This window comes from Brachyistius frenatus, unplaced genomic scaffold, assembly GCF_029030835.1.
Source record: "Brachyistius frenatus isolate BFR_SWC_R1_liver_20210118 unplaced genomic scaffold, ASM2903083v1 Contig_40, whole genome shotgun sequence".
Lineage (NCBI taxonomy): Eukaryota > Metazoa > Chordata > Actinopteri > Embiotocidae > Brachyistius > Brachyistius frenatus.
In genome coordinates, this window is record NW_027210639.1 from 2,577,501 (window position 1) to 2,595,694 (window position 18,194).

The window sequence follows — 18,194 nt, forward strand, 5'->3', positions numbered from 1 at the left end:
TCAAGAATATTGTTTTTATTTGAAGGCATAGTTTCAAAGAAGCTTACATATTTCCTTGTTAAAATACATGGAAAAAGTTGACAATTTCCATTTTACGTAATTGTATGGTTGGATTATTCCGTTGGGGAACTCACAAAAATGTGTTTGATACTGTGGACACCTTTGATATCGCATGTGTAAACAACAATAACTTAAAAAGGTGACGATTTCCCATTGCTGTGTTTACAGTTTGTTATGCCTTAGGTTTTCTGTGTTTTAATTTGTTTGTAATTATTTATTAAAACTTTGCCAGACATGATAAACTGCTTCACAAAACAGGGCTGCAGGATAAGGCAATAATGCAAAACCTCCATCGATCATTGATCTGCAGTTTTGAAAATTAACATTTCAAATAATCAATTACTTATAACCAACTGACACACAATTCAGGGCCTTTTGGGGGCTCTTAAAGCACTTGTTTGTTTGTGGAATTGGTAACAATAAAATGTACTGTATACTTTTCATGTGGTGAAATGAAATGAAACCAGTCCTATCTGCCATATTGAAGAAAAGATAGGCAGTTCAATCAGTCATTGAGTTTATTGCATCTCAAAGGGCTTACATGCACTGGGGAGGGCCATTGTAAATAAAATAAATTTACAACTAAACAAAAATACAATTTTAATTATTCAGTCATGAAAAATGTTAATTTCCCATTATTTTCTCTGAGTCACACGATTCTCACAACCAATCCACTAAAATGACAACACGCAGAGTAAACTTTAAAACCGTCTGTAGTTTACAGCACAGGAAAGGGGACAGGAGTTCAACGCTGTCCAAATGAATGCAACTGCTTCTCAGAAAGATGTTTTTTAGGGAACAAGTTGATGGCCAGAGGGATCAACAGTGACCCCCTGTGGCTCCCATGTGGCAACACATACTAATACAAGAAGTTCCACTAACAACAAGCCAAAGGTCAGAACGGATCAAATCAAACACCATGTTCAGACAGCCATCACATCTGAATTTTGGTTAAATCTTATCATCCATCGGCATTTTCAGATTAGTGTTTTGTTTATACACACTGTGGCCAGTTTTGTCCAACAGCACTGGGTGAAACTGGCTTGTAACACGGAAGTTAAAGGTACTCTGTGGAGTTTTTGACTACTAGTAGTGCTAAGGAGCAATGTTTTAATGAGTGGCCCCTATGTAGTTTGTAAACAATGTAGGTTTGGAAGTTTAAAAAAATAAATCAAATGTGTTATGATGAAGTAAAAACATTTATCATATTTGTGAGGTGCCTATGATACACATGAAGCCTTCTTTGGTGAGAAACATTGAATGCAGACACAATTTTGTTTTGAAGAAGACTCGAAGGAAACTCAATAGCGTACCTTTAATCTGTTCCTAGTCCTGATTTTTGTCATGTGATTCTTGCAGGTTGACCACATCGGTCATCTCGTAGATTTTGGTAGCCAATGAATTGTTTCGATTTCAATTTCGAATCACATATCGTGATATGAATTTGTTAGAAAATCACTGAATTTGATCTGTCTGAACGTTACATTTGGTATGGCAATCTTATTAAATACGCAATACTCATCCTGACCTGGTCAAAGTTATCATGAAAGCACAGGCAGCAGACACGCCCACAAGAGGAGAGTCAACTTCCACAGCTGAACAGTTATACTGAAGGAAAAGATTCACCTCTACGATGAATAACTGAAGAGTTTTCTCTGGAAGTAAACTGCAAGATATGTTCTTTAACATCGACAGCAGGATTATTCTAAAATGAACAGAACGTATACTGTAAATAACATAGAACAAAAAGACAAAAAAGAAACAGAAAAATAAGTCACAAGTTAAAAAAAAAGTAAGAAATAAAAAGGATCACTTGCTGGTCTGGTCTGACTCAGAAGCTCATAGAAGTTGTTTCTAAATATACAGTATATTAATCATATAGCGGTCATATTTGTTTCCAAATACTTTCAAATGACATTTGTTTCCAAATACTTTCAAATGACGGGAAATAGAAGGATAATCACGACTTCTTACAGTTTCATGTCTGATTCACATTTATATTTCTCTTCCACAGACATACAGAGTAGAGACGTAATCCTCACCAGAGAAATCTATGTACATCAAAGAGGACCTTTCTGTAAACAACAAGCAACATGTTTCTCAGAAAAATCTACCGGGGCTTTGTTTACCACTCTCATCCAATCAGAGTGGGACAAAGAAGAGCTCCTCCCCCTTTCATAAAGAGGCGGAGACAAAGACAGGGTTGGTGGGTGGAGCTTAGGACACCAAAGCACATCCATCATTCAACTCAGCACTACAAATAAATCTAAACACATACGCCTTCACTTTCTCTCACTTACTCTTTTGGACTTTTTTTTGTCAGGGTTTTGTGTGGTTTTGTTTAGACAAAAGATTAGTACATCAACATAAGCACACGCTTGTATTTTTTTTTTCTCAATATTTATATATAATCTGCTATGGTTCACTTTCACAGTTTGTGCTACAACATCACACAGGAGAGGGGTGGGGCGTGGATGGGCGGGGGTGGAGAAAAGAGGCTCTTATAAGGTTGAGAAGCTGATTGTTGCTGGCATCCTGAGATGTTGACAGACACCAGGTAAAAGGTGAGAGGGCTCTGATCCAGAGGAAAGCAGCTGGAAGACAGGAAACAGAGAACATTTCAACGTAAGAATTGTCTTTTCCAGTTATTTTGTTTTTATCTTATTTTCCCATAATGCTGATGCCATGTTTACCGAATGAAAAAGTGAATACCGAATGCAAAGTGGTGAATAAACTGAAGGTTCAAGAACTTTAATTACCCCCTCAATGACCTTTAAATAGTATGGACAGGTAGCTAATGATTAATTAAAATTGGTATAATTCGGTGGCTATTCATTTTTAATACTCCATTTTAATGCAAGGTGCATAAAAAGGCACATTTTGTAATTTCCCTTTTGTGCAGCTGAAACGAAAGCGAGTTGGATCAGCTGAACACAACCTAGATGTAATTTGAAAGGGCATCCAGAAGTGGGGGGCTCACTTATTCACTATCTGATGATATCTGAAAGATATGCACAGATTGTATAAATTTCACACACAAAAATTGGAAACATGGTTCACCAGCTCCATCTGCAGGTTCTGTTTGTGGCAGCAAAGGCGGTCTGACAGAGGCTCAACCCCACAAACTATTAATGTCATCATTTTTATTGACTTTTGCTTTTGCTTTTTCGAGTTGATTTCTGAAGTCAGATTCTCTGTAATTTTACAACATACTAGTGGCAAGACCATTTTAATTGTTTCATTCCAGAAATGTATTCCCACTATGTGAACACAGCATCAAAGTTGTTACATGCTGTTTGTATTGTGAGCTCCTACCTGGGGCGTTATAAGAAGTCCTTGAGGTCGAGTTCTGCCAGAGGGTCCTTGGGCTTCTTTTGGTTCTGGCTGGCAGGTCCTGGAGAAAGCTGAGAAAACAGAAAACAAAGATCCTCCTAAACTGACAAGATCGGTTTTTAGGGCGGCCAAATTCAGCAGTTACCACCATAAGCTGTATTGAACTTACATATCCATCTGAAAACCTCCCACAATACTTGAAAGTAGATTTGCTTTAGTGTGTGTGGTGTGTTACCGGTGCAACTCCAACCACCCCAGTGAAGGAAGGTCTCATCATGGGCTGTCCCATCATTGGCTGCCCCATCATGGGTTGCATCATAGGAGCTCCCGGCCCTGCTGCAGGAGGCTGGTGAGACAAAAACATCAGAACTTCAGGATGATTGAAAACATCATGAGGTTAAAGGGACCTCTGAAGTCCTTTGTTATTTATGTAACTGTAATTCATAAAACCTTTTAGAGCTAAAAGTACAGAGGACTCCTCAGTCAGAAATGTCTTTAATGTTTTCTAAAAATACATAGAAAGACGTTATTTAATAAAGACTATGTCAGCGCACCATGAAGTCAAACAATCTTACACCCTGTTTCTTAGGTTAGAAGATCTCAGTAATCATTTAAATATGATTGAAATGAATCTCACCATCCCAAATCCGGGCTGTGCACTCATTGGTGGCACCATGGCTACACCAGGTGGAGCTGCTCCAGAGGCCACGGGAGCTCCAGGGGCAGCAGTGGTCTAAAGAGACACACAGAGGTCACATCACAGCAACTTCATCTAAACTTCGTCACAAATCACACAGCATGTGTGAGTTCTGAAAGTTTGTTGGCAGCTTCATCTCGAGAGTCTGTTGCACAGGTCTGAACTCAAGTTTTCAGGAACATTACTTTTTGGAGAAAGTGTGATCTCATGCTGTTCTTACCATGGGGGCTCCTGGTGTGGCCCAGCTGGTCGGGGCTACCTGTGGCGTCCAATTGGCGCCTCCTGTCAGCTTCTTCTCGCTCCCTGGATCCCTAAAAGGTGATCAAACACAGGATACACCTCAAGCTCCGGTCAAATAAATTCAGTTTAATTGTCTCTCTGTGGATTAACTGGATTTATTGAGTCCAACATCAGTGATCCTAAACAACTGGTGTCACAAAGCTGGTTAGAAGCTGGCTCAGTTAACTCCCAGCTGGCTGATGACCACGAGAAGAGCAAGAAAGAGGCAGAATTACCTACGCACCTCTCATCAGAGAGAGTAGAGTGTGAAACGAGATCAAAATGTCAAATTTGGTTAAAGTGCAGTAATAAGTGATGCTCAGCAGGCTGAAATGTAAACAGCGTAATGAATAAGAAACATTTAATCAAGTCTAAATGTTTTTTTTTTTGCCTAATAATGCGCCAGCAAAGTACCCTGTTATTATTCTGAGCTGCAGATGCACACATCGGTACAGAAATCCTCTCAGCAATGAGATCATCTGTGAGCTATTAAAATGCTGCTATAATTATGCACTTGGTGTCATAAAGGCGATCTTTGTTTGTCAGAAGCTTTGTCTATAAACCACAGAGGAAATAAAAGGCAAGGAAGGGAAAATGATTAAACTGATAAATCAACATATCTTTTGCTTTTTATTGAAGTCTTTTGTCTCTGTTGGCATCATGTTGGGATTATAATGTTTTTCCAATGATCTGATTAGTCAGGGGTCAGACTGATGACAGGCTTTGATATGATCTTATGAGGTTACCGTACAGTAGGTTACCATGGTGATCTATTAAAAGTGAACCAACTTCCCGAAACCAGTTCTTTTATTGATTGTCTTGTGTAGAGGACTTTAAGTTGCAACCACTGTTTGAAAAGTGCTATACAAATACAAAAACGTAACCTTATAGGGTTCTTATTTGGTTGGCTATGCATTAATTAATTGATACAATCATTTTCAAAAATAAGCTCAAACCATTGCTTGGATGCAAACTAAAAGTAAAGATGTGCAACAATTTCTCCAGCTGAAATCTCAATTAAAAGGTTGAAGGAATGATGTTACAACCTTTATCAGCGCTGAGAGGGTTTTTATCCTTTTGATAAAGCATTTATTTATTTTAAAACACACATGTATACATTTTTAACCCTACACAGGCATTGTGCAGTCACAGAATCACTATCTTTCAACACACACTTACTTTTTCTTTACTCCAAGATCTGAGCAGAGGAGAGAAGGAAGATTGAAGTTAACTTTCTTTGTAAGCAGAGATGTTAAACATAAATATTGGAGCTCCAGGCAGGAAAAGCTTGCAGTCTACCTCCGATCAGGTTGGCCAGCGATGAGTCCAGGTCTCCTCCGATGGTCTTGCTAGGAGGTGGGGTGGCAGGAACAGGGGTTCCCATGCTTCCCGCTGTGCTTCCAGCAGTGCTTCCCCCGGTGCTTTGTGGCGTTATGGCGGGCATCAGCAAGTCGCCTAATCCACCAAACACTTGGGGAGAGGGTGGGAGTGGCGGGACGCCAGAAAAAGAACACGGATTACAAACCTGTACAGTCCGAATCTCGGCACAGGGCGGGTGGGAGAGCAGGCGGTACGGTGAGAAGGACAATCCAGCAGCGACAGCATCCGTAGTCAGCTGTGCATCGCATGCACGATGTTGGACTGTAATTGTACAGTCAAAGGGACATAACGACAGCGACAGGACTCACTTGGCCAGTTGCTCACGTCACAAGTCAGGAACTAAAAAACGGACTGACTTTGGAGCACAGGGTTTAAACCAGGTGTCATCAAGGCCAAATAGTTACCAGCTTACATCCCAACAAACAACCTCAGGAGCATGTGTGGTTGAAAGTTGTTGGAGGTCACGATGCAGCGGCTCCCAACCTTTTTTCAGACATACATCAACAACACCAGTTTGAATTGAATCAATTTTAATTATTCAATCCTAAAACTTTAAAACTTCAATGTTTTAATATAATTGAAATGTTGAGTTCAGTTTGGTCAAGTTTGTATTTCCTCTAATAGCAGTGGGACTGACAGGAGTTCAACCTTTCAACTATTTATCTGGTACTTAACAAACTATTTCAACTGGTTAATACCTTTAGCTAACTATTTCAAATGTAATACTTAAGGCTAACTATTTAACCTTTTAATATATTTAGCTAGCTAATTTATCCGTTTAATACTTTGGCTGATTATTTCAACTATTTCATATTTTTTGCTAACTATTGCAACTGTTTAATACTTTCAGTTAAATCAAAGTGTGCATTTTTTTCCTTTTTAAAAGAACTCTAAAATCTTGTATCTCCTGGTAAAGTCAGACGTTCTGTTAAGGCTATACAAACTGGTAGGTTAGAAAATACCTGTACAGCTTTACAGTTATTAAGCAGGCATCTTGTGCTCATAATTTTGACAGCAGATGGCTAATCATTTTTTATAGCAGAGCCTTCAGCCTCTAACCTTCTTCCAGTAAAGGTTTTCTGCGTTACTGTATTATGTAAATCATTTAAGTTTCAGCAATATCATGATTTTTATTGAGAAAAATGTATCATTGAAAGATGTCGCTGAAGGCCTTGATGGCATGTGGTTACACTTAAAGCCACAGGTGTAAAAAACTAAGGTTGAATAAAGATCCATTTTACAAACAGAAGCAACAAGTCTCGTCTCATGCAGGAGACACACGGGGGTGAATTTGTAACATGCAAGTTAGGAGTGTCCTTGAAAGACGCAGAGGGAGAGCTGTCCAAACTGCACATGCTGCAATCCACCGCGGGGTTGAACTCACCAAGTACAGATTAGAAGAAGCAAACAATGACCCAGCAGAGTGGAGGGGGAAGCAAGGGTGGGAGCAGAAGAGAAAAGGTGTGAAAAGAAAGAAAGAAAGAAAGAAAGAAAGAAAGAAAGAAAGAAAGAAAGAAAGAAAGAAAGAAAGAAAGAAAGAAAGAAAGAAAGAAAGAAAGAAAGAAAGAAAGAAAGAAAGAAAGGTGGGGAGTGAGCAGGAGGTGAAGTAAGCACAGCATTTGTGAAAGTGCAAGATGTAAAAGAGAACAAGAGTAAAGCTCTTTACACACTGGAGGCGTGACAAATAATCAGCTCTAAAATGTAAAATACTCGTGGGCGAATATTTTGCATTAAAACTATTCAGCAGCAATGAAAACTTTTGTGACACTTGCTCAAAAAGATGTTCAAATGCGTTCGTGCTAGCTTATTCTTAAAAAAAGAAATTATGGATTCAAAATGGCAAAAGTATCTTTAGTATCAAGGCATACTGCTGTGGGTGAAAATCTTTAATACTTTGGGAAACATGTGGTCCTATTTCTTTTAAACGGACACAGAGATGCTGACGTATCGTAGTGCACAACAATTAGTCATGCTACAGGAAGCTGGACAAACAGGCAGGAAGCCAATCTGAGAAAGAAGGAGTTGGTTTGGGAATATTTTAGATTGAACTCTGAGGATGCAGGTGAGCTGAACAACACAGACGAAGCTGTGTGCTCTGTATGAAGGTTACGAGGGTGGCCACAAATTCCTCTGTCTGGCTCTGCCTCTGTGTGGGTCAGGGGCAGCATGTGAATGAATATTCACCGCATTTTCTTGCCATGTAACATTCGCGTTTTGTGTGAAATAACTGCTGAAAAAAACAACAGTTCGAGACGTTGGCGAGGAAATGACTCTCACAGAAAAACAAAAGCCTCCCATGTGTAAAGACCTTAAAAGAGATAAAGAAAAATCATTGCAATAGCGGCAGCAGTGCTGAGGAGTAGAGCGGTCAGCAGAAACAAGTTTTACGTCAGGAGGACGGTGACAGCAGCACATGTCAGTGTCTCATTCATGCAGAAGTCAAGCTGTCAGCAGGAACAGATAACCAGATAGCTCAGTTTTAATGAAGCAAACCAGATTAATGCACATCAAGCTGAAGACCTGTGCACATATGAACAACATACTTCTTAATTCTCACATTTCCCAACGCAGGACAATGAAATTAAACACTAAAATGAAGCAAAAACATGTTTTACAACATAAAATCAACTTACTTGAAGCGTCAAAGCTCCCGGAGGGTGCCTGTGTGGTGGATGCAGGTTCTGCTATTGCTGGCACTATTGGTGCTGCTGCGACTGCAGCGGGTAGTAATGGCGTTGGGGAAGGAAGCGAGGCCAGAGCATCAAAGCCCGACTCCAGGAGGTCGTTATGCACCGGTGCAGAGGCCAGAACTGGAGCCAAGGCTGGAGCCAGAGCCGGGGCTGGAGCCAGAACCAAGGCTGGAGCCAGAGCCGGGGCTGGAGCCAGAACCAAGGCTGGAGCCAGAGCCGGGGCTGGAGCCAGAACCAAGGCTGGAGCCAGAGCCGGGGCAGCGGTGGGAGCGAGGGTGGGGGACATCAGGCCTGAGGGATGGAACAGAGAGGACTGTATGTAGCACAGCTTCTGATCAGAAAGACCATTATTTCATTAAATATGATATCTGATGCAAAAGATGAGACGTCTTAAAAGCAAAATTATATTTGTATTATCCCTTGAGTGGCAAATTGATCATTGCCGTTACAACACTAGATCTCATTAAAGAATGATTTGAAATGTTTGATATAAAATAGAACAATAGAACAATGAGAACTGGCAAAGGGACGTGTAGCTTAAGAAGACATGCAAACTGATGAAAACTGTATACATATATCCATATACATTTTATATATCCATTTCATGCAACTATATACATTTACTTCTGTGGTTTACAGTGGATATTAATGCACTTTTTACTGGTCCACAGCTATCTGATAGCAATAGTTACAAGTTAAACATGTTACTAGTCACATTTCAGATGTCTTTTGAGTTGTTAGCAGTTGCACTAAATAAACAAATCCCCTCTAAACTAGGAAAGTTGTTCCTCTCCTTTCCTTGCTCATTAAGCATGTCAGGTCCTCTCAGATTTATCTTTTGACCCTCTAGAGGGGACCTGAACCCTAGGTTGGGAACCATTGCAATAAACTGTATACAGAATGGTAGTTAATAATAGCTCAGACCAGCTACAACACTCAAGTATTAGTTGTGCATTGGTGCCTAAGATTTGTCAGTCTAATAATGTCGTCTTTTGCTCATTCTTCAAAACTATATGGATTTCCTCGTAAGACTTGTATTGGATTATTTTTTCATTGTTGTATTGTTTATTTGTCCAAACATGCACTGATTTATACAGTAGTAAATATTCAGAAGTATCTTTGTGAGCTGATATAAACCCAAAAAATGGTGGTGGCTTCAATGTAGCATTTCCAATTCATCAACATTTCAACAAAGGCAGAGATGAGATGGGCGAGACATGGCTATGACATCACCGGTAAATCACATCCAAAGCAGTCCTTAGCCACTTTAGAACTGCTGTGTAATCAAATTACGCATTCTTGCCAAGTCTGTGTAATTATTCATTTGACAAATCCATCTCCATCATTACTTAAGAATAACTTCTTAATCAGCATAAAACATTTCCATCAGCAACATAAAAACATTTTGTGAGACATTTGCAGACATCTTATTACATTATTCTGGTTCATCCGCTCGTTCTAATTTTACCGTAATTTGCATAAAACTCTGATGTAACTCCAAAAAGTGATTAAGTCCGAGCAGTCTCACCTCCCAGCAGGTCGTCTGCGGGGCCTCCCGGAGCAGAGCTCTGGGTCTCCGCCACAGAACCACCGAAGGAGTCTACAGGGAGTTATCCGAGAGGCAGCATGGAGGGCAGAAAGGGGTGAGAGGTCAGCCCTGGACCACACAATGAGACACGGCGGGGGGGGGGGGGGTAGGAGACAAGATGATCTTCATGAACCAAAAGGTAAAACAGAATGTCGAAAGAAATTAAGCACCAAACTTTGAGGAGATCCATCTACTACTGTCGATACAGTAAAAACATGCCCCTAGCTCAAACATAAAACTACATTCAGTAGAAAACAATACACCTTGACAGCGATAAACACAGTGTAACAGTCATTTTGGAAGCATTACTGCCAGCTATTGTCTGTGCATCTAAGATCTGTCTGCAGTCTGTTGAAATGATCTTTGCACTAACAACCTGTGCTGCTACAGACATTCATCTGAAAACTTACTGTAAAAACTGAGGAATGGAGAAAGACAGGTTCAATTATGTGATGTTCAAAGGAAGCAAACAACAATGTCATATAGCATCATATAGTATTAGAGATACACAAGTGTGGAAATTTAGGGCAAAGAGTGATGAAAAATATTGACTTTTACTTTTCACCAACGTTTAAAGAGACGCCACCATCCCTGCATGACATTAACTTATTGTAAACTTGTTTGTAATAAACTCACAATTTTACAATTAACAACTATCAGCATAATGCTTTGCATTTGTTGACACCTTCCCATTGAAACCAATAAAAACAGCTTCCACAATGTTTATAGTCTGCTTGTTAGCTTCAGCACGAAGAGTTTGTTTTAAATCCAATGTTGCATGAGTGGGTGGTGGGTTCTCCAAGCAGAAAAAAAAAAAAAAGAAAATGTAGAAGACGCTGAGAGAGGAAGCCTAGTCTCAATGCATTAACAGCTGCATCGAGGGAGGGGTGTGTAAACACTATTTGACAGTCTGAGAGGTGACTAGATGGGTTTAAGTTTATTTAGCTTCCACTAGAGCCCTGATGAATCCCTTAAATATGTGTTTTGAAGTACAGTACCCAACAGGTCAATGACTGGCTCCGGCTCTGGTTTAGGTGGAGACGAGGCTTCTGGAGCTGCAGCAGGAGCAGCAGCAGCAGCAGCAGCAGGAGCAGGAGCAGGAGCAGGAGCAGGAGCAGGAGCAGGAGCAGGAGCAGGAGCAGGAGCTGAATATGAATCTGAGCAGCAGAGACAGAAGCAGAAGGAGATAAAAGTAAATGACTACTTTTATCAGGGATAGCTTCTTTCCCAAAGAGAGCATGCCGTACTCATGCAGTGTTATTCTGCCTGCTCTGAAGGGCAAACATGCAGAGAAAAAGCAGGAGGAGGAAGCAAGCATCCCTGCATCTTAACTGTGTGTCCACATCCTCGAAGCGTGCACCATTTGGAAGCAGAGGTCTGGTCTGCATGGACACGCAGACACCAGTACCATGCAAAAACTTTGTCTGGCTGCACCCCTCACGAAAGAAAGGAAGGGAAACAGTGATGCAGTTAAGGTAAAGCTACTTAACTCACCCGTCACGATGTCTCCAGCCGGAGTGGGCTCGGGCAAAGGAGAGGGCCCGCGAGAAACAGCAGGAAGGTCTAATTTACCAACGCAAGCAAGAGGCGGGATACGAGAAAGAAGGAAACCGTGGAGGTTGGGGAGCAAAGAAAAGCATTAGCGTGGCAGGTAGAAAGACAAAGCATAGATAGAAAGCAGCCACAACGACAATCTTGAGGAGTGGGTTCCATGCACAGTTCTCATACCACTATGGGGGACAAACCAACACGTGTGGGGGAAAAAAATACAGTTGACAAAGAAGTGGACACATGGAAACCAGAAGAGATGAAGAGGGTCCAGACACAGAGAAATGGATTTCAACTCCTGTACCTGCACCAAAAAGGTCTACGCTAGGAGTGGTAGCGGCTTTGGATTCTGTGGTAGGGCTTTGCTCAGGCATAGAATCAAACATATCTAAGAACAAGGACACACAATCATATGTACATTCAGATTTCAATCCAGTGCATACAGAATGATGAGTTAAGAAGAGAGATGGAGGAGAGCAGATATTCGGATTATTTAATGGGTAAGTGTATCTGTTCAGTGCAATGCAAAAGGACACAGTGCAAAAGTTAAACGGGAACATTGCCAAATTTCAGCCTGGAGAACATCTATATTTCCATCAGAGATATGACTAAAGATTTCTGTAGTTTTTGAAGTTGCCAAATCAGCAAAATCTCTGTTTGTGTTTTCTAACTCTTGAGTGAGAGCTACGATGTATTAAGATAACAACACTAAAATTTAAGAGCCTAAATTATATCACCGAGAAGGTCAGCTAAACAACAGGAAAGGTTTCCTGGCATTTCCTTTTTGACCCTGTTTGATGATGTTGCTAAATAAAAATTAAAAAATTACCAAATTTAATTCTTTGGGGAGCATTAACGTATGCATATTTAAAGGCAATAAATCCAATGGTTGTCAAGACATTTCATGCTGAGCAAAAGACGTCAACCACCAAAGTTTGTGCAAAATCTGCACCAAACTTTGTGCCAATCAGTCTAGCAGATGTTATTTCACATTATAAATGCAATCTTTGGGCCTCTAGTAGTAGAAGATAAAAAAGTCTGCAATTCATCCCAACAGGGACATGAATGTATGCACCAATTGTCATGGCGATCCATCTAATTTAGATCCATTTAATCATAAAACAAACATGTGAACCTCATGGTTGCTCTTGACAAAAAGTCACTGGGATTCATCTTCTGGGTATCATGAATGTCAATCTATCTAATAGTTGTCAATATACTTCAATCTGGAGCAAGATTGGGGGCTGACCAATGAATGTTTTCATCACCAGTTCCATTCACAAACTGTAAAGATTATAGGAATTCCTTTTATAGGCTTCCTTCTCTGTCTCAGTGTGGATGAGCTATTCTCACATTCACATACACAAGCATTTTTAAGACAACAATTCACCTAACCTACATGTCTTTTGGACTGTGGGAGGAAACCCATAGTGTAAATGAATTCTGACATTGAGCAATATTCTCTTTTAACTCAAGTGCATAAGCTACAATAAAGCATTCTCAGCTGCCAGCATCTAAAACACTGGTCACAAGCAAGAGAAGAAAACAATTTTCTTCCCTCTAAGTTTGGCAGAGTATTTGTTAGTATTAGGTTCATAATCAAAACAAGTTGAGCCACCTCTGTTGGAAATATAGAAACATGTCCATTTATGTCCTTAGATATTTAACATTAGCACAAGTTTTGGTCCCCAAACAAGATATAACTTTTAAAATAATTGTGATTTTCCTTTAAATTCTAATTATTGGAATTTTACAGAGGAGGTCAAAATGCTTGATTAACTCTAAATGATCTGTAACCGAAGGAAAGGTATCATGGAAAATAGAAAAAACAAATCTGAAATGTAGGGGCCGGGCAAGTTATCATCATTGTCACTATCATCATCATCATCATCATCATCATCCGTAGCAAGAGCAACACAGTCATCTTTATCAAAACCATCATCATCATCATCATCATCATAATGCAGGGCAATGCAGTGAGAACCAGAATGAGAGCGAGAGGACTTTACCACCAAAGATATCTAGAGTCGGGGCAGCTGTGGACTCTGTGGTGGTGGTGGTGGTGGTGGTGGTGGTGGTGGTGTCGGTGGTGGTTGTGGTAGTAGTGGTAGTGGTGGAAGAAGGGGTGGGGGCAGCGGGGGCAGCGATGGGAGCGATGATGGTCGGCGCCTCACTAGAGGTGGGAGGGGTGTCAGCGGGCCTCATAGCAAACAGGTCCAGCCCTGGAGTAATGTCCGCGCTCCCCTCCGTTGTAGCGAAGGGGTCTTCAGGGGTGTTGAGGGGTTAGAGGGGGGTTATGATTAGAGAAGAAGGGGAGGGGGGGTGGTGGGTGGATGAGGAAGGGGAAGGGAGGATTGAGGGTTTGTTAAAAGAACAAACACTGTAAAAAGCATTTTTGTGTGGCGCCTCTGAAGCGTCGAGTCAGGGTTAAAATTCAAGGAAAGTAAACCAAGCACACGGTCACTCATTAACTTCAGTGCTGCATCCACAAACTACAACAGACAACAGAGAACAATTATTGCATTAGTATTGACTACAGTCGAATGATGGCCCAATTTGTCTCATGAGAACGCCTAAATCATCCACGTGTCCCTGAAAGAAATTGTCCGTGAAGTTCTCCTCAGGTCGTCCAAAACTTTTGGGATGGCAAAGAAATACTACTTTTTATTTTTATTCTAACAAAAAAGTTTGATGTATGACCTCAGCTACATTTCTACCTGCATTATTACTTTACACTTCAAGTCAATAACTGAAAAATAAACCACTGTACTTTGGTAAAGCGGTGCTTTGAGCTAAACGCTAACTCTGACACTGCTGTTTAGCCTGAAGCATGCTAACACTGGTTAGGAATGTGTACGTCATCACAAATTAAAGTATTATGCAAATGAATATTTTGGATCTGATGATGGCGCTACATGAAAAGTCAGGACACCAAAGTGAGTGTGATTCAGCCTTAGTGTCCATGTTAGTTTAATGTGATATATCAACACCTCTAGTTGTTAAAAGCTTAGTTTTAGGTTCATCATTTGCAAGAGATTCATTGGAACACTGAAGATGTACTATAAGTGACACATGGATAATTCAGGCTACTATATTTATCACTGAAAAGATAAGCTAATGATCATCATTGTGAAAAAAATTTCAAAAACCCGTTTTTAAAAAAACATTTTTTTTACACTGTTTAAGGTCGAGTCTGGGTGCAGTATAAAGTTAATGCCAAAGCATGTTAAATATGAACATTTAAATAAGCAACTGTTTCTCTTACCTGCTGTGGTACACTGTGCACAAGCCAGGGTTCCCAAAATGTGAAGCAATTTGGGATTATTCTTCTTTTTTTTTTTAATGAATTTGAAAAATCAAATTGCATTGACACTCAGCGGGTTGCCTCCGTAATCATTTTGCTGCTATGTAAACTACTGTGAGTAGTACAGCAATTGAATAGAGCTATTAAAAAACAAACAAAAGAAACAAACAAAAGTCTCAGCAATGATAAGCATAATCATCACCATGTGGTATTGTTAGGGTTAGTGGTATCAAAAGAAAGGGCATCATATCTAGAATGCAGTATAGTTAATAGCTGCACTGTGCTTTTTACTGCAGTATTCACTGGGTGAATATTAGGAGAAGAGTAGTCGAGATGAAGGAGGAGAGGGTTCATGATTGGGGCATTAGAGCAGGATTTGGGGTGAGACAGTAGACTACGCGTTTGTTCTACTGTCTCCTACAGAAGCAGAAGCGGCTTTAACATAATAAAAGCGACAGCTTTCACATATATATTCACACACACATTCATATATTCACACACACACATTCATGTATTCACATGCACACACACTTGCACAGAAAGCGTTTTTGTCACCCACCAGATCCACCAAATGCATCAGCAGCGGGGCCCGCGGCCGCGGCAGCAGGACCGTCTCCTGGGGAAGGTGCAAACGCATCTAGGGTATTGCAGACGAAAACAGCAGGAACGCAAAACGCAAAACGCAAAACATAACACCCGGGCCAACACACCGACAGACACATGGATGTAAAGAACAGAAGATGAGTAAACAGATGAAGTGGACAGGAAACAAAAATGACAGGTCAGCATCAGGAAAAAGCAAAGAATACAAGAAATATGCAGCCCGCTTACTGCGGTGATTAATCTCATTGTATCATCAGTAACATGATGAGTTTTGCAGGGCTGCATAAGGCTGCATTCAGTGAGTGCACTATCTGTGCAGGCTTGTGAAATGAGGCATGTTGTCACAAGTTACTGGTACTCTGTGACAAGAGGGAACATGTCAAGCTCAGGGATGGCCAAGAGAAAATCTCTCTGACAAAGAAACTCAATGGACTTTCTTTTCAGTAGTCATTGAAATGTTAATATTAAAAAGCCAAAACGTCATTAAAAAATATTCCAGCTACTTATCATCTTGACATATTTATGAAACTGTTAGTAAGCCATTAGGGAGAAAATCATTAAGGCTGGGAAACAACAAAAAAACAGCAAAGAGCAACAAATCCCAAAAATACGCATCATAATAGCAGACTAATTACATTCCTGTGGGGTTATTGAGGTGCACACATTATTACATCATTAAAGAACAATGATGAATGTTTAAAACACATTAATGCCTGAGCACATTAGTGTTTTGTGACAAGTGTGCAACCTTGAATAAAGCCAGTGAAAATCCAGTGCTCATATTTTTGGGATGTGCCACGAATGAAAAATGTTCTGGTCTGTGCTCAATGAGACACACGGTGTGTGACAGCTGGATATTATGTCAGCACATTAGTGTGCACCATAGTAACAAAGCAGGATATAAAAACATTTTGAGTCGCAGTAATAAGTATCTGACTTTCTGAAAAGGATAACTCACAGCAACTCTTAACTGTTGTTGTTTCCTGAATCCTCAAAGATTATTCAAACAAAAGAATGAAAAAGGAAAATTGGCACGTATAAAATGCGTCTTTCTATTATTTCTATTTGTTCGGCCACTCTGAAGGGCGGACCAATCAGCGCCTAGTGGGAGCAGCTGAATGCGATGACACTGAAGCCACGCATTTGTTTTGAAGCAATAGCGGCAGGGGTAGAGCTATGTAAAGCAATACAAACAGATGTAGCAACACTAGCAGATATTGGGGTATTGAATCTGGAGTCTACAAAGTCTGCAGTGGTCCTTTACCGACATGCTGTTACACTCTGCCAACAATGGGCGTCTCGGTTGTTTACAGTTTAGTGAGTTTCAAAGTTAACCCGAGATATACACCCATTAGGATGCAACGAAAGGAAACAATCTCCAATGCAGCGTGGCCAGAGCCATATAAGTGAATTTGCGTCAAAGTCAAAGGACATTCATCATGTAGCTGGAAATACAAATGGAGAAACAGGTCTTTTTTAATCCAGATGGTATGAAGAGTTGTCGAAGACTGAGGAAATACCTTCAAAACAGCTGATAGACAATTTTCTGTGTCCTTCAAAGACTATCTGGTATTTGTTTGGAAAATCAGATGTTTAGCTCTGTGAGTCTAATATGATGGTTAAACATTAGAGGCCCAAACGGAGGTTAGGGGGCCATCTGCTTACTGAAATGTCATAATGCACATTTGTAGTGTTTCCAACAAGTTTTTTTTCAGGGTTCTAATAAGTTTGAATGTTGTATCGAAAAATGCAGGAACCTCAAGATCAGATTCTTTGAGTGTCACATAAATGCATATTCTGACAGAACAACAGCCTGCGGACCTTTTGTGGGATGATGATGTATCAGTCCTCATGAGTATAATAGTAGCTGTGAAGCAAAGTTTAGGGAGCAACAGTTAAAGCCAAATCCTCTGTGTACAAACTTTATGCCAAAGGAAACCTGTCAGCAAATGACTAAGTAACGATGGGGCTCGTTGCAGAGAAGCAGGCCGGCCGCCATGCTGTGTATCCAGGTCTACATCCTGCCCTCCGCCCACACTGACCTCCGAAAAGGTCGATTTCTGCGGCTGAGGTGGCGGCGGGAGCAGAGACGGGCAGTGAGGTGGGTGCAGGTGCCGGTGCAGCCACAGCGGCAGAGGCTGCGGGTGCAGCGGGCGCAGGAGCAGCAGCGGCAGCAGCATCAGCATCAGCATCAGCAGACTCTTCCTCCACCAGGAGAGCGTCAGAGGCTCCATCAGTAGCGGCTGGAGTTGCTGTGCAGATAAATCCCCCGTAATCCAAACACCACGACCCAGTCACAACCCCCGGAGAGAGAAATAGAAGGTGAGAAAAAGGAAATGGGAGCGGAACAGCTGCATCAAAGTGACTGAAAGGTGAAAAAGTTCAGACTTGGTATGTGGTAGGAGATTAACGGCAAGGATTTGGGTGCTGGAGGTGAAAATACATTTGTCTTCTACGCAACCACAGCTTGACATAAAGATAGTGTAGCGCAACACCTGCAGGCATTTCTAATATCCAGTCTGTAGCAGAGAGCTGTGAACACAGTACTCACCCTCAGCCAGGAGATCTGCACAACAAAACAACAAAAAACAGAGCGGTTAGGGGCAGTGAACGACTGACTGGGTGGGGAGAGGAGGTGGAATTCTAAAGTGTGGAGATGCTCTAATGAAATTAGGAAATCTTTCATTTGAAAGCTGCCAACGTTTTAAAGAA

General features: G+C 40.9%; 1 protein-coding gene across 12 annotated transcripts in view; it reads right to left on the minus strand.

Annotated features, from left to right (window-relative positions):
* Positions 1-564: 564 nt before the first annotated feature.
* Positions 565-18,194, minus strand: part of LOC138622966 (clathrin coat assembly protein AP180-like) — a 52,122-nt gene continuing 34,492 nt past the window's right edge. The window contains exons 13-28 of one of the 12 annotated variants that reach the window (XM_069702161.1): positions 18,034-18,048; positions 17,525-17,734; positions 15,439-15,495; positions 13,585-13,839; positions 11,880-11,963; positions 11,522-11,590; positions 11,026-11,184; positions 9,968-10,039; positions 8,383-8,730; positions 5,669-5,839; positions 5,549-5,567; positions 4,311-4,401; positions 4,031-4,126; positions 3,629-3,739; positions 3,376-3,464; positions 565-2,654 (exon numbers count right to left, since the gene is read on the minus strand). In XM_069702161.1, the coding sequence (XP_069558262.1) occupies positions 3,384-3,464; positions 3,629-3,739; positions 4,031-4,126; positions 4,311-4,401; positions 5,549-5,567; positions 5,669-5,839; positions 8,383-8,730; positions 9,968-10,039; positions 11,026-11,184; positions 11,522-11,590; positions 11,880-11,963; positions 13,585-13,839; positions 15,439-15,495; positions 17,525-17,734; positions 18,034-18,048 (1,838 nt within the window). In that variant the 3' untranslated portion in view covers positions 565-2,654; positions 3,376-3,383. Of the gene's footprint in view, positions 2,655-3,375; positions 3,465-3,628; positions 3,740-4,030; positions 4,127-4,310; positions 4,402-5,548; positions 5,568-5,668; positions 5,840-8,382; positions 8,731-9,967; positions 10,040-11,025; positions 11,185-11,521; positions 11,591-11,879; positions 11,964-13,584; positions 13,840-15,438; positions 15,517-17,524; positions 17,735-18,033; positions 18,049-18,194 lie in introns of all 12 variants that reach the window. The other 11 variants (XM_069702160.1, XM_069702159.1, XM_069702169.1 and 8 more) reach the window with 11 other exon arrangements.